Consider the following 20,305-nt stretch of genomic DNA (forward strand, 5'->3'; position numbering starts at 1 on the left):
TTGAGGAACACACTAGTCTAGGCCAGTGTTTGACTTGAAGATATATGAACTTCAACTCCCAGAATTCTCCTATATCAGCCTTGCTGGCTGGGGAATTCTGGGAGTTGAAGTCCATACATCTTCAAGCTGCCAAGGTAGGAGAAATACTGGTCTAGACAGATCTCAGAAAGAGCCATTCCCTATGTTGTTTAGGATTTTTATGTTAATGAAAGTAGGAACTTGTCTTTGTGTCTGGAGAAGATCAGTTAAGAAAGTTTGTTCTTAAGTAATTTTGGTCGTCAAAGAGTTTTCCCTTAGGAAAACTAAGGGAAATTTCTACTAAAAAATTATTAGATAATTTATTATCTCCTCATCCGGGGAAATGTAACATTTAAAGTTCAGCTTTCTTCCCTTGACACTGAGAAAACCAAGCCACCCACACGGTTAACTGGATCTAATTGATGCCCAATATATCTTACTATTTATTTTTATACTGCTGGGCAGCCAATCCAGTTCTTTCTGTTGGGTGCAGGTCAAGTGGATGGAAAAAATGAAGATTTTTAACTCTTTCTTTCAAGGAAATAACTATGATACGTTCTTTAACTAAGCAAGGAAGATAGAAGAAAGACACACAACTGGAGAATCGCATGTGATAGTCATGCACAATCTGAGAATGACTAACAGTAACCTCCCCCACACAGCAGCCCTATATATTATAGACAAACAACAGGCTTAACAAGGTTGCATAGTTTTTCCTTTGTGCAAAAGGGTAGTCTGTCTCCTCTATCCCTCGCCTCCGTTCTTCCTTCCTTCCTTCCTCTTCTCCAATTCCCTTTTCTCCACTGTAGGTCTTGGTCAACCTCAGACAAAGCATGGTCTTATGTAAGAAAATCTGTAGTTATTGAAAGATAGTTCCTCCTAAAAAAAACTCTTGTTGTTTTTCCCTCAGTTTCATCATTTCACTGAGTTGGGCTCCAAATAGGAGCAAGGCCAGGCCTTCAAAAGTAGTCAATAGTTGAGGTGTCCATTAGGAAATTTGGAACCAGATTTTTATTTATATTTGCTAATCTTGGCTTGCTAAGCAAAAGCAAGCTTTAAGAAAGCTGTTTTTGCCATCTAATAACTACTCTGTGTAGGGACGCGGTGGCTCAGTCAGTAGAGATGCAGTGGCTCAGTGGTTAAGATGCTGAGCTTGTCGATCGAAAGGTCAGCAGTTCAGCTGTTCGAATCCCTCGTGCCGCGTAACGGGGTGATCACCCGTTCCTTGTCCCAGCTTCTGCCAACCTAGCAGTTCGAAAACACGTAAAAAATGCAAGTAGAAAAATAGGGACCACCTTTGGTGGGAAGGTAACATCGTTCTGTGCTTCTTTGGCGTTGAGTCATGCTGGCCACATGACCACAGAGATGTCTTCGGACAACGCTGGCTCTTCGGCTTTGAAACAGAGATGAGCACCGTCTCCTAGAGTCGGGAATGACTAGCACAGATGTGCAAGGGGAACTTTTACCTTTAATAACTACTCTGTATGTGGTAAAATCTGACATGTCTGTTAGGAAATGATTTTATCTAATTTATTGGGCTGACAATATATAAACCATCAATATTGCTTTAAGACTGCTGTATTGCTGTATTGTATCATACTGTATCCTGATTGGTTAGCTCTGTAGCCAATGTCCTTAAAAGGGAGCTAGAAACCTGGTTTGTTTCTCTTTGCTTCCTTTTACTGACTCTTTGCTATTTGCTGTGTTTTGCTACTGTTTGCCAATACAGAAGAACTGATTAGTGTATATGACTACAACGACTGGTAAGAAGACTTTGTTATTGGATTATCCCTGGACTATTGTTTAACCATCTACTGCTTTATACATGAATGACCTGGACTGTTTATTGGACTGTGCCTTATTACTATTTCCTGAAAGTAAACACAACTCAGTGTATCTCTGTGTTGGCTGTGTTATTTCATAATTACTCTCAATTGCTTTTCATGTGCACACCCTTGCTACTCAAGGGTTGCTCTGCGAATTCTTTAAGAGCGTCCAGAAATCCCTTGAAGAATTATGAACCATTCTCTTTCTTTGAGCAATATTTCAGAAGGACCTCCCACCACCTAACTATGGAGGAACAAGATGAATTTAAACCTGAAAGAAACTTGTAGGTCAGTCTTAGAATTGGTAATGCTACAATTAGCAAAGCCAGAAATGTCTTTCTTTAGGCTACCAAGTCTTTGTCTTTTGGCTCAGTGTTTCTCAACCTTGACCACTTGAAGAGGTGTGGACTTCAACCCCCAGAATTCCCCAGCCAGTCATGCTAGCTGGGGAATTCTGAGAATTGAAGTCCACACTTCTTCAAATGGCCAAGGTTGAGAAACACTGTCCCAGCTCATCAAAGATGGATGGTTTTAGAAGGTAGCACCCCATTCCCTTTGATCTCCAATAGGGGTCCTTCTAGGACACTGATGGACAGGAACCCCCATCTCTTCTTTCAACCCTCACATATTTCAACCACAGGTTTACCCTCCTTCCTTCCTTGTTTTCTTGTACTGCAAGAACAAGACCTCTCAGAAAGGTTGTCAGTTTGGCGGTTCGAATCCCTAGTACAGATCTCCTGCGTGATCAGGGGGTTGGACTAAATGACCTCCAAGGTCCCTTCCAACTCTGTTACTGTTATTCTCTCCTTATTTTGTCCTCTCCTTATTATGAAAACGGGCTCCTGAGCTCCATTTCCGGCTGCGACGGTCTCTCCTTATTTTGTCTTGTATAAAGTTAGCACTCACCCCTCTCCTAGAAGAATGAAATTTCTAGGAGATTTCAAATTGAGAAATATTTAAAAAGGCAGAATATTATATTTCCTCTAAACGAGAAATAGAAATCTGAAAGGAAACAGAAACTCAGAGCCACAGTTTCCTGCCCCCAAGCAGATATTAAGTTGAGACCAGCTTTTAGAAATGCAGATTTCTAATTCATTCAAGTCAGGATATTTGGAACAAAGGCAGAATTCGGTAGAATGATAGGATCAGCCCTCACTCAAGATCCAAACCAGGAAAGCCATTAAGACACAATAGGAATGGCCCAACACCCTTTAAGGACACAGACCTTCTCACTACATCCTCTCAGAGAGTCCAGGTTTCAGTCAAACTTAATTCAGACAACCTAAAAAGTCAGCTATGATCCAGTGGTGGGTTTCAAAATTTTTTACTACCGGTTCTGTGGGTGTTGCTTGGTGGGCGTGGCATGGCTTGGTGGGCATGGCAGGATATTTAAAATCTGCATTCCCACCCCACTCCAGGGGAAGGTTACTGCAAAATCCCCATTTCCTCCCAATCAACTGGGACTCGGGAGGCAGAGAATAGATGGAGGCGGGGCCAGTCAGAATTTTTACTACTGGTTCTCAGAACTACACAAAATTTCCACTACCAGTTCTCCAGAAGTGGTCAGAACCTGCTGAAACCCACCTCTGCTATGATCCCTACATAGCCCCATGGGAGTCTGACAACCAATAGAATATATTTCTTGCACAGGAACAGGAAGCTCAAGGGCAAGGCCCAAGAGAAGGTGCATAAATACCTCTCTCTCCCTCAACTTCATGTGGTCAGCTACCCAGAATCACACGTGCTTGGTGGTTCTGCTTCACCATTAAACCATCTTTCCAATCAGCCTCCATGTTTCCAGTGTCTTTCTCCCCACTTGGAACTGAACCCAGATGGACGTTTCTTCCAACAGCCTCATAGCATGAAAATGGCAAATAACAAGAGTGATGAGCAATAAGAAGCAACAGAGAGAGAGAGAGAGAGAGAGAGACACACACCCTGCAAATCTCCTAAGCAAGGCACTTTGACCAGCCAAGTTCCAATCTCTTTATTTGTTAATATATTTCCGAGTCCAGTTTTCCTTGACATTTATTACTTTGGCAAGAGTCACAATTAAAGCTATTTACAAACAGGAACAAAATAAACTGAATGAAGAATAACAGCACCAGATGTGTTTAAACTTTGGGGATTTGATTTGTTCCTGCTTGAGAGCAACAAGGGTGGGTGGGAGGGTGGGTGGGATTTCTGCCGAGATTTAGGAGCTGGGTTCCTACAACGCACCCTTCACCCAAGTGAACTAAATACAATTTCTATGTTCACATAACATGCTAGAGCCAAATGAATAAATCGTATTGTGCCCTAATCCGATGACCTGGTTCATTGTGACATGCTAAGATAATGGCTGGAAATACGCAATAAGCTGACTCACAAACAACCCTCGTTTTAGTTTAGTCTAGAGCAGGGGTGTGAGACTCAAGACCTGCAGGCCGCATCCGATCTGCAAAGTGCTTAGATTTGGCCCACGGGGCCACTCTGGAAACAGTGAAGGACCGGCCTACGGTGTTTCTGCCAATGAAAACGGGCTCCTGAGCTCCATTTCCGGCTGCGACGGTCTCGTGCAACTCTCTGCCAGCACAAACGGAGCTCGGGAGGGCCGCATGCAGCCCTCCTAAGCTCCGTTTGCACTGGCAGAGGGTTGAACGAGGCCGTCATACCTGGATACAGAGCTCGGGAGCCTGTTTTCACTGGCAGAGCACTTGGGTTGCCACAGGCGCCCCTGACATTTATTTATTTATTTATTTATTATTCAAACTTCTATACCGCCCTTCTCCTTTCGGACTCAGGGCGGTGAACAGCCAAAATAAAAACATTTATACATAAAGTTACAGTTAAAAATAGATTTAAAATAATTAGATAAATTTGGCCCGTAGTTTAAAATTTATCAATTTAAAATCCGTATCAAATTTTAAAACCAACCATAAAATCAAGAGAGACCGGCTAACTGAAAAAAATAAGTTTTTAGGGCCCGACGAAAAGTCCGGAGGTCGGAGATCACTCGTATGTCTGGGGGTAGATTGTTCCAAAGGGTAGGTGCCACCACAGAGAGTTTGACATCCCTGGTCTAGAGCGTTGTATGAATTTAGTCAAAACTTCAATCTTTGTCTTATCCCTTGATTTGGCATTCTATTGGCTTTGATATCAGTTTATGGAGCAGATGTTTGCTGGTTGGTTCCAGGCTCAATTGAGCATGAGAAGGCAAAACCCCCGAAATCCATCTCCCCTCAAATGTTAAAAAAATAAACATTTCATCATGTGTGCAAATTATGGAAAGTACTTAAAATGCAAAATTGCCGTCTAAAGGTTTTATTTCCTATTTTACATGATCTGTCTGGTGAGGGTTACAGTTTGATTCATTTTATTCATTCACTGAAGTTGGGATAGATCAGTGGTGAAATCCAAATATTTTTACTACTGGTTCTGTGGATGTGGCTTGGTGGGCGTGGTGTGGCTTGGTGGGCGTGGCTGGGGAAGGATGCTACAAAATCTCCATTTCCACCCCACTCCAGGGGAAGGATACTGCAAAATCTCCATTCCCACTCCACTCTGGGACCAGCCAGAGGCGGTATTTGCCGGTTCTCCAAACTACTCAAAATTTCCATTACCGGTTCTCCAGAACCTGTCAGGACCTGCTGGATTTCTTCCCTGGGATAGATCCCCTTGAAAAAGTAAAGAGCTACATGTGTTGATTTTATACTTTCATAGCTCTGCTCCAGCATTTCAGGATTAAAATTCAAATTTCAAAGTGGCAACAATCCACTTAACTCTACACTCTTCCTGGTGTAAGCTCTCAACCAAAACCTGTCTACCACCTCCTGGATCTCAGACCACATTTTGGCATTCATGATTTCCAGAACACTTTGACAGGGTTAAATCATTAGGGCCCACGCAAAAAGCTGATTTCTTTGAGTTGGTCGGTTTTACGTCATTAAGTTACAGCTTAACTTCAGCTGCATGCGCCTTCCTTCTGACCTCTGTCAAGTCAAAATTTATGTGAACTGCCAAAACTCTGGAAGTCTGATCGGCACAAAATAATATTGGAAGAGGAGGGCAGGAAAAGGCCCCCATGCAAAAGGAATTGACTTTGTTTTGGAAGACTGAAACCAGGTTTTGCTACCCATAAACATGAGATGAATCATATACCAGAGCAGTGAGTCTTAATTTCTAATGACTACCATGAAAATAAAGTACAGGTAGTTCTGGACCTAAGAGCACAATGGAGACCAGATTTTTTTTTACTACTAAGGCGCTTGTTAAGTGCCATATGCCCAATTTTACAACCTTTTTTTTGCCATGGTTGTTAAGTGAATCACAGCAGTTGTTAAGTGAGCCATGTAGTCATTAAGCAAATCTGGCTTCTCTCCTTGACTTTGCTTGTCAGAAGCCATCTGGGACGGTCACAAATGGCGATCCCGTCACACTGCAATGCCGCAACTATTGTAAATATTTGCCTGTTGCCAAGCGTCTGAATTTTGACCACATGATTTTTTTGGATGCTGTGACGGTCATAAGTGCAAGGGACGGTTTGAAGGTCACTGGTTTCGGTGCGACTGTAACGTTGAACGGTCACTAAGCGAATGGTTGTAAGTCAAGGAGTACGTGTTATAGAGCAGCGCACCAGGGGTGGGTTCTAATTTTTTTTACTACCGGTTCTGTGAGCGTGGTTTATTTTGTGGGCGTGGCTTGATGGTCATGTGACAATTCTTTAGGATTTAGCAGAGGTACTGGTCTACCAGGCTTTTAACTGCTTGCAGAGCTGTACCGGTCTACTCATTTGTTTTTGGAGGCACTGGTCTACCCATTCATTTTTGCAGGCACCGGTCTACCACCACACTGCCTTTTAACACTGATCAGCTGTAGGGCGGCCCTTTGAAGCTCCGCGGCAAGAGTTTAAACAGTTTTTTTCCTTCTAGCCGATCAGCTGGGACTCAGGAGGCAGCAATAGATTGGGGGTGGGGCCAAATAAAAGGTAAGAATAATGCAGGAGGGGACGGGGGGGCAGGGGGCGGGGGGGCAGAACCGGTTTGGTGATGTCATATCGTCACCGCTACCGGCTCAGCGGAACCGGGCCGAACCGGGAGGAACCCACCACTGAAGCGCACCAAAGGAAAATTTATTTCCGATACTCAAACGTCATCAATCGGACATTACATCCAAAATGCCGGCTTCTTGAGAAGAGGCCTAGTACAGGCAGACAAAACAGAATTAACACAATAGAATAACAGAGTTGGAAGGGACTTTGGAGGCCTTCTAGTCCAACCTCCTGCTCAGAGCGGGAGCGATCGTACCAAATGAGGCAAAGCTGTACGCGATAAGCTTCGATCTAGCAAAGAAGAAAAAAAAAAAGGAGGAGGAAGGAGGTTGAATGTCATTTCACTCCTTTGAGTCACCTTCACAGACACAAGCCAAGGAGCAGAAAAGTCACCAGGACTGACCCCTGCAAGCCTGCTACGCCTCCCTTCGGCCCACCAACTTGTCTTTCTTCAACCTTCACAGAAGGGACCACTTTCCTATTTTGAACGACGTTGTTCTTTTCATCCTCTTCGTGACTGTGGTCGTGGTCGTGGTCATGGTCATGGTCATGGTCGTGGTCGTGCTCATGACTGTGGTCCTTCTGAGGGCCGCCCACCGATGGGCTCACAGCAAGAGAACGGGTGAGCTTGCCGGAAGTGGAAGCTACCGCTGTGGCTGCGTTGACCCGGACCAACGTCGAAGGGGTAGTGGCAGTTGCGTTCTCCTTGGGTTCTTCAGCCGGCAGGAAGGCCAGCCTTGGGATGGAGGTGGAGAAGTGTGTCTTGTTGGAGAGATTAGTGTTGCAGAGATTCCCTGAACAACAGGAGCCTGAGAGGGTGATGGCAGGACTCCCTTTCCTGACCTTGGTACAGTCGCCATCTTGAACGCATCCTTTGATGGGTTTCGTCAGTGAAAAATTCCCTGGAAAAGATGAGAAGAAGCAACTTTAAGGCAGATGTCCTCCTTCAAGGCTAACAGTTTTGGTCCGAAGTGTTATTTCCACCCTCCCCCCCCCGCTCCATTCCAAATAAAGTTCTCTCTGTGTTCAGCGCGAAGGGATTTTTTTTTTTTGAGTCAAGGTTAACCAAACAATTCATTTAATCTCCGTTAAAAAGTCAAGAATGCGAACAGTTTGTCAAATCATACACTCCCTTCCCAACAGCGCTGCAGCAATTTTGTAACTTTTTTTTAAAAAAAGAAAAAAAAAGAAAGTTTAAGGGAAAGAAATCTATCTGGCAGAGAAATATAAATGCTGTGTGTTGTTTTTTTAAAAAAAATAAATAAGTAGAAAGGGTTTAAAAAAAAAAAAAACTCAATATAATTGTAGTTCTTAAAAGTTTGCCATTCTCCGAGCAAGACTGAATACCCTCATTTAACCTCTGCTTCCTCTCCGTTTTTACTATATATCGGAGAACGTGATTTCCTACACAATTAGAAAATAATTTTTATTTCAGCTGGGTTATGATGGCCTTCACTCAGAGGACACTGATCACTTACTCATCCTCTTAGCTCCATTAATCCATCTCCCCTGCTCCTCCTTTCCTAGGAAAGGAAGAAATCCGACATATTTAGGGCCCTACGGTCACTGGAATCCCAAGAAAGCCAAATTAGTCACGTTTTTTTAAAAAATGACCTTCAGAAGTCTCACCTGCTTTCATTGTGACATTGCCATGGAAACAACCTCGGAAATTATCATAACACTTGACAATGGCAGACTTGTCCATTGTGCAGTTGTCTCCATCACAGCTGTAGCATTCCACTCCGTTGGGAATCCGAGCACTTACGTTATCTGGAGGTAGAGCCGTTTTAAAAAAAGGAAAAAAAAATAGCATTATCAAGGATGAAAAAGATAAGAACTTTAAATTGGTTGAATTCTAGAAGAAGCATTAGAACTGAGTTGGGCCAGAAGTATTTATAATTTTTTCTTAAACCAAACTAGCGCCAAGATTAAGCCCAAGATTTTGGGCTTAGACAACTTAGAACTACGCCGACTTCAGTCTGACCTAAGCATAGTACATAAAATTATCTGCCACAATGTCCTTCCTGTCAATGACTACTTCAGCTTCAACCACAACAATACACGAGCAAATAATAGATACAAACTCAAGGTAAACCGTTCCAAACTCGACTGCAGAAAATATGATTTCAGTAACAGAGCGGTCAATGCCTGAAATGCACTACCTGACTCTGTAGTTTCTTCCCCAAACCCCCAAAACTTTAACCTTAAACTGTTGACCTCACCCCATTCCTAAGAGGTCTGTAAGGGGAGTGCATAAGTGCACCAGCGTACCTACCGTCCCTATCCTAATATTCCTTTTTTACTTACTCTTTTCATGTATTCAAATTATGTTTATACTTTTACCTGTTATCTTATCTATGCTTGACAAATAAATAAACTAAACTAAGATTAGCCAAAAGTGGCTTTTGAAACCGGTCCTAAATTTAAACAGGCTGCCTCTGTTAGTTATTGATTCAGCTGCATCTGACCTTTCCTTTCCCAGAAAGAATACTGTTGGGATTTATATAAAAGGGAAGGCTAAAGAAAACAAAACCATTAAAAGCATATTTGCACATTATGCAAAAAAAGCTCTTAGCCTAAGAACACAAAGGCACGGGTGAAGAGACATCGTTCTAGGTAAACTAGCTTTTGTGGCTATTGTACGTTTTACACAAAGCATTGCAACCGTTGTTTGCGGGCCTCGGGATGACAAAAGACAAATATTCCCTGAAGGTGAGCTCATTTCTATAGGAACACATCAGTGTAATTTTCTGTGGATATCTAGATCGCTGTTTCTCAATTTTTGGCAACTTTAAGATGTGTGGACTTCAACTCCCAGAATTCTCCAGCCAGCCTGGGGAATTCTGGGAGTTGAAATCCGCACATCTTAAAGTTGCCAAGGTCGAGAAACACTTATCTTTATCTTGCTACTCTTTTTCTTCCTGTATTTTTTCCTCACAGTACTTCCTGTTATTGCTATTATTGTTGCATTATTGTTATTATTATCATTATCATATTTTTATTCTACCCTTATATCAGTGGTGAAATCCAATTTTTTTTTACTACCGGTTCTGTGGGCGTAGCTTGTTGGGCATGATGTGGCATCATGGGTGTGGCTTGGTGGGCATGGCAGAGGAAGGATACTGCAAAATCCCCATTCCCACCCCACTCCAGGGGAAGGATACTGCAAAATCCCCATTCCCTCCACACTACTGGGGGAAGGATATTGCAAAATCTCCATTCCCACCCCACTCTGGGGCCAGCCAGAGGTGGTATTTGCCGGTTCTCTGAACTACTCAAAATTTCCACTGCCGGTTCTCCAAACTGCTCAAAATTTCCGCTACCGGTTCTCCAGAACCTGTCAGAACCTGCTGGATTTCACCCCTGCCTTATATATATAACTTAAGGCAATGAACATGCCTAAGACTCCTGCCTTCTATTTTCCCACAACAGCTCACAGAGTTGAGCTGAGATAGACCGGCCCAAAGTCACCCAGCCGGCTTTCATGCCTAAGGAATTTATTTTATTTACAATTTATTTAATTTACAAGCTAAGGATCCTTCATATTCGGAAAGTCCCAGTTTATTAAGGATGCTGGGAAAATATTCCAATATTCCACAGGGACATAGCAGTAGATGGCTAAGACTAACAATCTTCTAAAGAGAAGCATCGTTCTTATCGCCCTGAGTCTTCGGAGAGAGGCGGCATATAAATTGAATTAAATTGAAAATTGAAATTATGTGGGCCGGGGTTTACCCATGGGGTGCAGCTGGAGTGCTTTGATGTCCAGTTTAACGTTGCATTGGCTCGTGTTGCACTGGTGGAGCTGAGAGAAAGCCAGGATGCCGTGCACTTCCACCGCCTTGTCATTGGTTCCTGGCATGCCCAGCCCGCAACCCTTTTCGCCAACGGAGAACTTCCCGTGACCTGAAAGAACCAAGAGGTTACAGAGGAAGATAAGATGGCTTAGAACAGGGCTCTCCAAAGATGGCGACCTTGTAGACTTTAAGACCTTATGGACTTCAACTCCCAGAATTCCCCAGCCAGCCACAAAAAGCATGGAAGGAAGGGGGAGTCTGGTTACAACTTGACCATGGAATGTATGCGAATGTCGCTTCTTCTCTCCACATGTGGGGCCTTCTCTCCAGAATTTGTAGCCCTCCCACCCTTCTATCCAATTCTACCCAAGTTAATTTGTTGGACTTTAATTCATCGGGAGGAAATGCCATCTGAAGAGCCATGAATGTACAGGTTGGGAAATTTAGCATGGAAGGGAGGCTGCAAAGAGTCTCCAGTATCCATCACCAAATTATTGGTGATGCTGAAAGGTACAGTAGTGGCCAAAATTGTGGAAACCTTTTGGGAAAAGTGTATTTTTGAGGTTTGATGGCTAATAAGACCACTTTTTTTTTTGGTGTTTCAAGATAATCATATTCCACTGCTGGAATGGCCTGGGAATAGCCCAGACCTTCACCCCATTGATAATTTATGGAGCCAACTAAAGAAACTGGTTAGTCAGAAGCGACCCAGCAATAAAACCCAGTTAATAGAAGCCATCATTCCATCTTGGTTTCACATTAGAACAGCTGCAGAACTCAAAGACTTGGTTCACTCCATGGGAAGACATCGTAAGGCCATAATTCGTGCTAAAGATTACCCAACGAAGTATTAACTGACATGGTGATTATTTTTGTATATCTCGTTTTTTCTACGTGTTTCCCTTTTCTTCCTTATACTGTAACTGCTATTCTAATAGCAAATCCTTCATAAAAGTTACTGCATTACATTCTTGATTAAATTATCTTTCCATGGATATATAATTTTATGATACTACTAAAAAAAAAAAGTGGTGTTATTAGCTAGTTTTAGAAACTTTTCCCAAAAGGTTTCCACAATTTTGGCTACTACTCTATTTTCGAAATGAAAGCAAAAATACAGGTAGTCTTCAATTTACAACAGTTCGTTTATTCAAAGTTACTAATGACCATTTTTCACATTTATGACCGTTGCAGCATCCCCATGGTTGCCTGACCAAAATTTGGATGCTTGGCAATGGACTCATATTTATGACGGTTGCAGAGGTCATGTGATCTCCCTTTTGTGACCTTCTGACCAGCAAAGCAATGGGGAAGCCAGATTCACTTAACAACCATGTTACTAACTTAACAGTTGCAGTGATTCACTTAACAGTGGCAAGAAAGGTTGTAAAATGGGGACAAAACCCACTTAACAACTGTCTTGCTTAGTGACAGAAATTTGGGGTTCCATTGTGGTCATAAATCGAGGACTACCAGTATTTGTTTTTTACTAAATTTATATGTCACCCATTCTCCCCATTGGGTGATTCTGCTGACTCAACTCTGGCAAGGGAAGAAAAGCTTCAGAGAAACCAAAAAAAATCAAAGTTTTGCACTTGCAGAACTAAAGAAGGAATCGAAAACTCAACCCTGTGGTGTCACATCCCCCTTTGGGCTGGAAAAAAGCATTTGTGGCTACTCACTCCATTCCACAGCAGCCACGGTTTCCACACAGACGTGGGCATTGCTGGGGCAGGTCAAATTTTTCATCCGCTGCTGACTGCAACCGCCATCACCCAAGTCCACACAGCTGTGGCACTCCAGAGCCAAGGCACCTGTATAGGGCAGATGTCCAAAATTAGAAAACCCCAATTAAAAAGAGTGAATATATACCAGTGGTGAAATCCAATTTTTTTTACTACCGGTTCTGTGGACGTGGCTTGGTGGCTGTGATGTGGCTTGGTGGGTGTGGCTTGGTGGGCGTGGCAGGGGAAGGATACTGCAAAATCTCCATACCCACCCCACTCTGGGGCCAGCCAGAGGTGGTATTTGCCGGTTCTCCGAACTGCTCAAAATTTCTGCTACCGGTTCTCCAGAACCTGTCAGAACCTGTTGGATTTCACCCCTGATATATACTGATGTAGACCAGAAATGTCCAGCCTTGGCAACTTTAAGGCTTGTGAACTTCAACTTCCAGAATTCCACAGCCAGCCAGCCAGCCAGCCATACTGAAGTAGACTTTCATGGGAAGCATCCATGAAACTGAGATGAACTGTGGGGTGAAGGACCCCAGCCAATTTTCCTTTTGTTCTGACGGCCGTTCTCCTTCTCAGCTCATCACAACTTTATTAAAAGAGGGATATTTGCTTCCAGAAGTTGTGGGTACTGCAACCCTGGAGAATAAGAACAGATTGGACAACCATTTGTCTGAAATGGTATAGGGTTTCCTGTTTGAGCAGGGCGCTGGATTAGAAGACCTTCAAGCTCCCTTCCAATTCTGTTATTCTGTTTTCATTAGGATTCCTGAATAGCTCCAAGATTGAAATAAGGAAGGAAAAGGCCACCTGTGATCTGATTGCGAGATCACATCCAAATTAAGCATCTAAAGGAAGCAGAGGAATGCTTTTGGTGACCGACAGATCTGGTCGTAGGCTAATCACACTGCAAAGGTGGAATTACTCCTAAAGAAAACCAGGGCTCCATTTGGGTGTGTCTAGTTTAATGAAAAGAAGGACTAGGGGAGACATGATAGCAGTGTTCCAATATCTCAGGGGCTGCCACAAAGAAGAGGGAGTCAAGCTCTTCTCCAAAGCACCTGAGGGCAGGACAAGAAGCAATGGGTGGAAACTAATCAAGGAGAGAAGCAACCTAGAACTAAGGAGAAAATTCCTGACAGTTAGAACAATTAACCAGTGGAACAACTTGCCTCCAGAAGTTGTGAATGCTCCAACACTGGAAGCTTTTAAGAAGATGTTGGATAACCATTTGTCTGAAGTGGTGCAGGGTTTCCTGCCTAAGCAGGAGGTTGGACTAGAAGACCTCCAAAGTCCCTCCCAACTCTGTTATTCTATTCTATTTCTTTCACTGTCTAATTTGCACAATGAATTTGCAAGCTGCCAAAATGTGTGTTAGATGCCAACATACATTTTGGACATTAGTAATTTGAGAGTAGATGATTAACCCACAAAGGACTTCCCCTGTGTTTTCTTTTTCTCCTCCTGGGCATCTCCCAAATCCAACCTGGAAAACAGTAATCTATTTCTCCCCTCCACTTGATGGCTCATCTTGTTTTGAATGCTTTTGGCTCTTCTTCCCAGGCATCTCCACCTGCTCCTACTTCTTTGCGTTAATCCGCAGATCTCTGCTTTTTCATTATAGCCTCTTCCGCCCTGTTTTTCTCCTGCATAACCTTCTCAGCTCTTTCATTCTCCACTCCGGTTCATCCATGGTGGGTGATTTCACTAATCCTGATGACCCCGCCCAAGGTGAGTCTCATACGAATGCTTCCACCTGTGTGAGCACCTCAGGAACACAGCACTGTGTGCGTCCAACTACACTCCCAGTTCACTTGTTGTTGCTGTGTTGGAAGAAATATTCATCTGGTTCAGTTCCAAGCCGGGAGAAAGGCAATGGAGACAAAATGGAGGCTGGAGGCTGATTGGAAAAGGGTCCATTTATTGATGAACAGAACCACATGTTTGTAGTTCTGGTGCAGCTGACCCCATGGAGTTGAGAGTGGGTGGTATTTATACCTTGTCTTGGACTTTGCACTTGAGCTTCCTGTTCCTGTACAAGAACATGTATTCTATTGGCTGTTGTCAGACTCCCATGGGGCCATGTACAAATCCTAGGAGTTTGTCTGAGCTAGGTTTGGTTGAAGTTTGGACTGCTGGGAGTGGTGCAACTGAGATGATGCAAAGAAGGGGCTTTGGGCTATTCCTATTGTGGCTGAGGGCTAATCCTATCTTTGCTGGATCTTGGGTGAGGGTATTTGCTTGTGAATAGAGCTAGCTATTTCTTTACCTTTTAAGTGCTGACATCTGCTGTGGGCTATTAAGGAATGTGGGTGCTGTTTTCCAAGAGCATGTTTTCTCCATTTCTCATCCAGAGAAATATAATGTTCTGCCTTTTTAACATTTCTCAAAATATTTCATTCTTCTAAGAGAGGGGTGGGTGCTAACTTTCTACAGCTGCTTCTCCAGAATCTTTTTAAACAACATGGGTAGCTTTCATTAACAGAATAATACATCGATTCACGTCATCCAAATTAAAGCTAATTTAGCAGGACACTTCCACGCACCCCTTTTTTCCACTCCCTCATTCTTTGAAAGACGCATTGAATGACAATCCACAGATTTTAGCATGCTAAAACCAGACAGAAAATTTGCTCTCCTACCTCAATCCTGGAAGCTCAAAAACGCTCCTCACTCCTTCACACAAAGGGGAAAATGTTCTATACTTAGGAAAGAAAAACCCAAATGCACAGGTATAGAAGAGGTGGCACTTGGCTCAATAGGAACAACTGCAAGAGGAATTAAATAGATTAACAGAGTTGGAAGGGACCTTGTAGGTCATCTAGTCCAACCCCCCGCCCAAGCAGGAGACCCTACACCATTTCTGACAAATGGCAGTCCAATCTCCTTGGAGTCCTAGTGGACAGTCACTTGAATATGAGCCAGCCGTGTGCTAAAAAAGCCAACGCAGTTCTAGGCTGCATAAACAGAGTGATAGAATCAAGATCACGTGAAGTGTTAGTCCCACTCTATAATGCCTTGGTAAGGCCACATTTGGAATATTGCACCTAGTTTTGGTTGCCACAGTGTAAAAAAGATATTAAAGCTCTAGAAAGAGTGCAGAGAAGAGCAACAAAGACGATTAAGGGATCGGAAGCCAAAACATATGAAGAACAATTGCAGTAATTGGGTATGTCTAGTTTAATGAAAAGAAGGACTGGGGTGACATGATAATAATGTTCTAAGGGGTTGTGACAAAGAAGAAGCGGTCAATCTGAAATACCTGCCTCCAAAACACCTGAAGGCAGGACTAGAAGCAATGGAGGGAAATTAAGCAAGGAGAGAAGCAACCTAGAACTAAGGAGAAATTTCCTGACAGTGAGAACAATCAACCAGTGGAACGGCTTGCCTTCAGAAGTTGTGGGAGCTCCATCACTGGAGGTTTTCAAGACAATCATTTGTCCAGAATTGTAGAGGGTTTCCTTCCTACCTGAACAGGGGGTTGGACTAGAAGACCTCCAAGGTCCCTTCCAATTCTGTTATTCTGCTTGCCTTCTTCATCTACGTCTTTACTCATGTTATATTTGTCTGCTGAAACCCAGATAAACAAATGAGCAAATAAGATGAGGAAGTCCTATCATCTGGAAGAAGCGATCCATCAAACTGCTTCTCTCCTTGAAAGACCTGTTAGGATATCTGGAGGCTGAGGGACAGGGTGCAGCCAGAGCTCTTGCAAATGAGGAAACGGGTCACCCACAAGCTTCCCACAGCTGCAGCAGTTCAAAGGAAGACCAGGTTTTCGGCGGTTTTCAATAAGCCACAAACATCGCCGGAAATAATTGGGCCCAGCCATGAAACCAAAACAGTGCCGTGAGATCACCCGGATGGAAATCTCATTCTGGAACGGTGCAAAGACCTTCCTTATGGAAGTCTGGATACGGATACATCACACCAGAGGTAGTTCTGGACAGGAAGCCGAATTAGATGACTCTAAAACGGGTTATTTGAAATGATTTCCCCAGGTGAGCTTTAAGTTAGGTTATTGCGTAACTTTCTCCAGTCTGGAATTTTTGTTGAATGATGCATAACGATGATTCCTTGCTGACAAAGCTACCCTATAAATTCCGTGTTGTGTAACCTTAAAGAACTGTCTATCCCCGGAAAACGAAGTCTTGAGAAGGAGGCCTTAGATTTGAAAGGAATCATTGATTTTGGTAGGGTCAAACATCCTATGGAAGAGAGATCCTGTCTGAGGCAGGTATGAATTGGACTCAGAGGTGGTATTCAGTTGGACCGGTTTACCCGAACCGGTAGAAGAAATCACGGCTGGATCCACCCACCCGCACCGGCTCTATGCCATCCTATTTACGCACATTTTTGAGGCCGGGCGCATGTGCACCAGCAAAGTGGATGCGTGGAAGTCCAGGTGCATGCATGGACGGGGACACGTGTGTGCTCACATTTGCAAACCGGTAGGGAAAGTAAGTAAAAACCATCCCTGGCTTGACTGCACAATCACAAACCATGTTTAGAATCCCCTTCTATTTAGCACTCATATTTTCGTGTTTTGAAGTTATCTTAATTTTATTTCTAACCCGCTCTTTCTAGTGCTTCAGAAACAATGGTTAAATGTCCTAAAACAAAAATCCCTATTTTCCATCCCTCTCTCCCATTTTGTAAAATAATTGTATAGGCATATACGCACAAGAGGCATATGCTGAACAGCTATAGGTTTGGCCACGTTGGCTGTGGTCATCAGGCTTCTAAAGAGGCCTATTGGAAAAGAGGCAAAAAATCTAAACCATGGTTTGTTTTTTTTCTTTGAATTATGATTATCTTTCCTTTTTGGCCTTTGGGGGTTGATTGTGGAACAAAAGATGGGCTTGACTGTAAAAAAAACAACAGCATAATTTTTCCTCAGATGGTAAAGCATTGCCTGTTGATCTGACACTGCCAGCCTTGGTCTGTGTTAGAAGCCACAATGATGTCATGTAGGTCAATTCTACAAATTATGTCAACTCCAAATTTCTTGTCCTTTGTACAATGACCTCATGACATTTGTGATGTCATCCCCCTTTTGCCTTTGAGGAAATGGTTGGTTCTATTAGCTTTTTATGAGGTGAGGAGAATGAAGGCCAAGGTCCTTTTCCCCCAGATCTTCAGTGAAGTTCAGAGATCTGTGGTAAAATCCTCTTCAGCCTCATAGGCTCAATGGGTGACCATTTCCTGATGTATCTACCTAAATAAATGATCATTTATTCAATGAGAGTCATGGTTGCCTTATTTCTCAGTCTTCCAATTGCTGAGGATAATGAGGAACCCGAATGCCTTTCTGATTTTCCCAACTTTTATTGGAAAGAGACCAAAACCAGGTTGCCATATTGTGTCCTCAGTCAAATAGAGAGAGGGTTACCCAATCTCAACAGCTTTAAGATGTGTGGACTTCAACTCCCAGTATCTCCCAGGCAGAATGGCTGGCTGGGGAATTGTGGGAGTTGAAGTCCACACGTCTTAAAACTGCTGATGTTGAGAAACTCTGAAATAGAGTTACAGCTGTTGTTTTACATCCTCCCTTTAAACAATGTAGACAAGCCCACAATGGAACTGCCATAGCCTATTGCCCAAAGAATGTGAAGTGAATAAATGAAGCCATGCCACACGCCATACAACAAAATTCATCACTGAGTTGAATAATACAACTGTCCTCGCAATTTATCAACCTGGCTTTTTCAGCTGCACATCTCAGCTCACAAGTAGACAATGGCCTCTATTATTTCATGATAGAAAAAAAAAAAGACAGAAAAAAGAAAGTAAACTTCCTTTTGAAGGAAAGTTGTGATTAAGAGGGCCTGAATCAATTATTTGGAAAACTAATACTTAACCCTTTGAAAAACTAAAAGAATGCCTTGTATTCTTCAATCAGTTGATAGGAATGCAGATGATATAGAAGGTAGATAGATGATAGATAGATAGATAGATAGATAGATAGATAGATAGATAGATAAATAGATAGATAGACAGACAGACAGACAGACACAGACAGACAAACAGATATATATAGAGAGACTGAGATAGAATCATAGATAGAAAAATAGATACATAGATAAATAATAGGTAGATAGATGATAGATGAAAGATGGATGGATGGATGGATGGATAAATAGATAGATAGATAGATAGATAGATAGATAGATAGATAGATAGATAGATGACAGATAGGTAGGTGATAGCTAGACGATTGATAGCTAGCTAGCTAGATGATAGCTAGATGATAGATAGGTGATAGATAGATAGATAGATAGATAGATAGATAGATTATGTAGATAGATAGATAGATAGATAGATAGATAGATAGAGAGAGAGAGAGAGAGAGAGAGAGAGAGAGAGAGAGAAAGAGAGAGAGATAGACAGACAGACATTTGCCACAAGAACTATTTTAGAGAAATGACATACAGCAATCTAAGTTAATTTATTTATTTATTCAATTTATATGGCTACCCATTCAAACAAATAACTCTGGGTGGTGGCGAACAATCAGACCATTAATTAAAACCAATTTTAAAAACCAGTACAATAAAGTAAATATATACTGCAGGGGACACACATTGGCAGCAGCATGGCCTAAAAAAATATTGCTTTGATCTTTAGAGCAACCGTTTTGGCACCTTCATGCATTTATGCCAAGCAAAGTTCCTTATTTGAACCTGGTATGGTTAACGCCCTGGAAAAATCTTCCATTTAAGGATTTGTTTAGCTTCTGTGCTAGAATTTAGATTTATTACAGATAGGTGTAGCAATTGGGCCGAAATGGGTAAGGATGGGCCTTTATTTTATATCCTCGATGCTTTCTTTATCACCAATCACTAGGTACCATTCCTGAGAGCTGAGCCAAGATAGCTCAGAAGTTCCCACTTGAACTTCTCATCCAAGCCTTTTTCCAGAGGTCACCCCTTGCCTTCCAAGCATTCCTGGTTCCAACATGGCTTATCCTGAAGCTGTAGCAGTTGCCATACCATCTCCCGTCCTCTTACCTTTCATGAAAAACGTCAAAGCCACCAGAAGGACAGACGGGCTCATCTGGAGCTGTAGGTAGGCGCCCATCATTACGTCGTCTAAATCCCAACGTTGCCTTGGTTCTTTTTTCTTTTCCCCTTGCCGGTCTTGAGAACGTTCTGCTTCTGTCAAGTCCCTTAAAAAGTTCAAGCTTAAACATTAAATATAAGTCGATGACTTGGGCAGGGCGTTCATTCTCGTCCCTCAGCCACGCCTCCTTAGATTTGGCTGCTCAGCAGCTTCTTGCTTGCCTTGAGGGCTTTCTTCCATTCATCCCATCCCACTCTCTAACCCATCACTTCCCTTTCCCAGCACTTGGAGGCCACTTACTGGGGTGACGCCCCTATCGGGAACTAGTACAGCCAGTTGAGGGGTTTTTGTGTGTGTGTGTGTTTTTTTACATTCTTCATCCAGGACTTTGAGGCAGGAGAGAACAATTCTCCTGCCTAATTAGAGGCAAGTCTGAACTTGGAGGAGCAAGAGATGGCAAAGGCGATGGAAGACATTGAAAAGGAATTCTTCTTTTCTCCATCAAGTGAAACCATTTGGGAGGTCATGGCAGGGCCCTGCTTTGGTTGCCAGGAGGTAAACCTCATGTAGATCAAGATAAGGAGTTGCTACAGCTCTTCCACCTTCCTCGGAAGGAATGCAGGTCTTCCCCTGTATTACAACCGTTTGTTTAGTGAACATTCGAAGTTACGAACCCACGGAAAAAAGGGACATGGCCGGTTTTTTTTCACACTTACGACCGTGGCAGCATCCCCCAAGGTCATGTGACCAAGATTTGAATGCTTGGCAACTGGTTCCTATTTATGACGGTGGCAGTGTGCCAGGCAGGGGTGGGCTTCAAAAATTTTAGCAAGGGGTTCT

General features: G+C 42.9%; 1 protein-coding gene across 1 annotated transcript; it reads right to left on the reverse strand.

The window, feature by feature from the left end:
• Positions 1 to 6,933: 6,933 nt before the first annotated feature.
• Positions 6,934 to 19,822, reverse strand: LOC117677633 (ly6/PLAUR domain-containing protein 3). The gene is made up of 5 exons (XM_034437950.3): positions 19,414 to 19,822; positions 12,353 to 12,484; positions 10,609 to 10,779; positions 8,503 to 8,643; positions 6,934 to 7,775 (listed from the first exon to the last, which is right to left on the reverse strand). The coding sequence occupies exons 1-5, from the start codon at positions 19,484 to 19,486 to the stop codon at positions 7,234 to 7,236; spliced, it is 1,059 nt and encodes a 352-aa protein (XP_034293841.2). The 5' UTR covers positions 19,487 to 19,822; the 3' UTR covers positions 6,934 to 7,233.
• Positions 19,823 to 20,305: the final 483 nt, after the last annotated feature.

The sequence above is a fragment of the Pantherophis guttatus genome, chromosome 10, assembly GCF_059756535.1.
Source record: "Pantherophis guttatus breed Tessera chromosome 10, ASM5975653v1, whole genome shotgun sequence".
NCBI lineage: Eukaryota > Metazoa > Chordata > Lepidosauria > Squamata > Colubridae > Pantherophis > Pantherophis guttatus.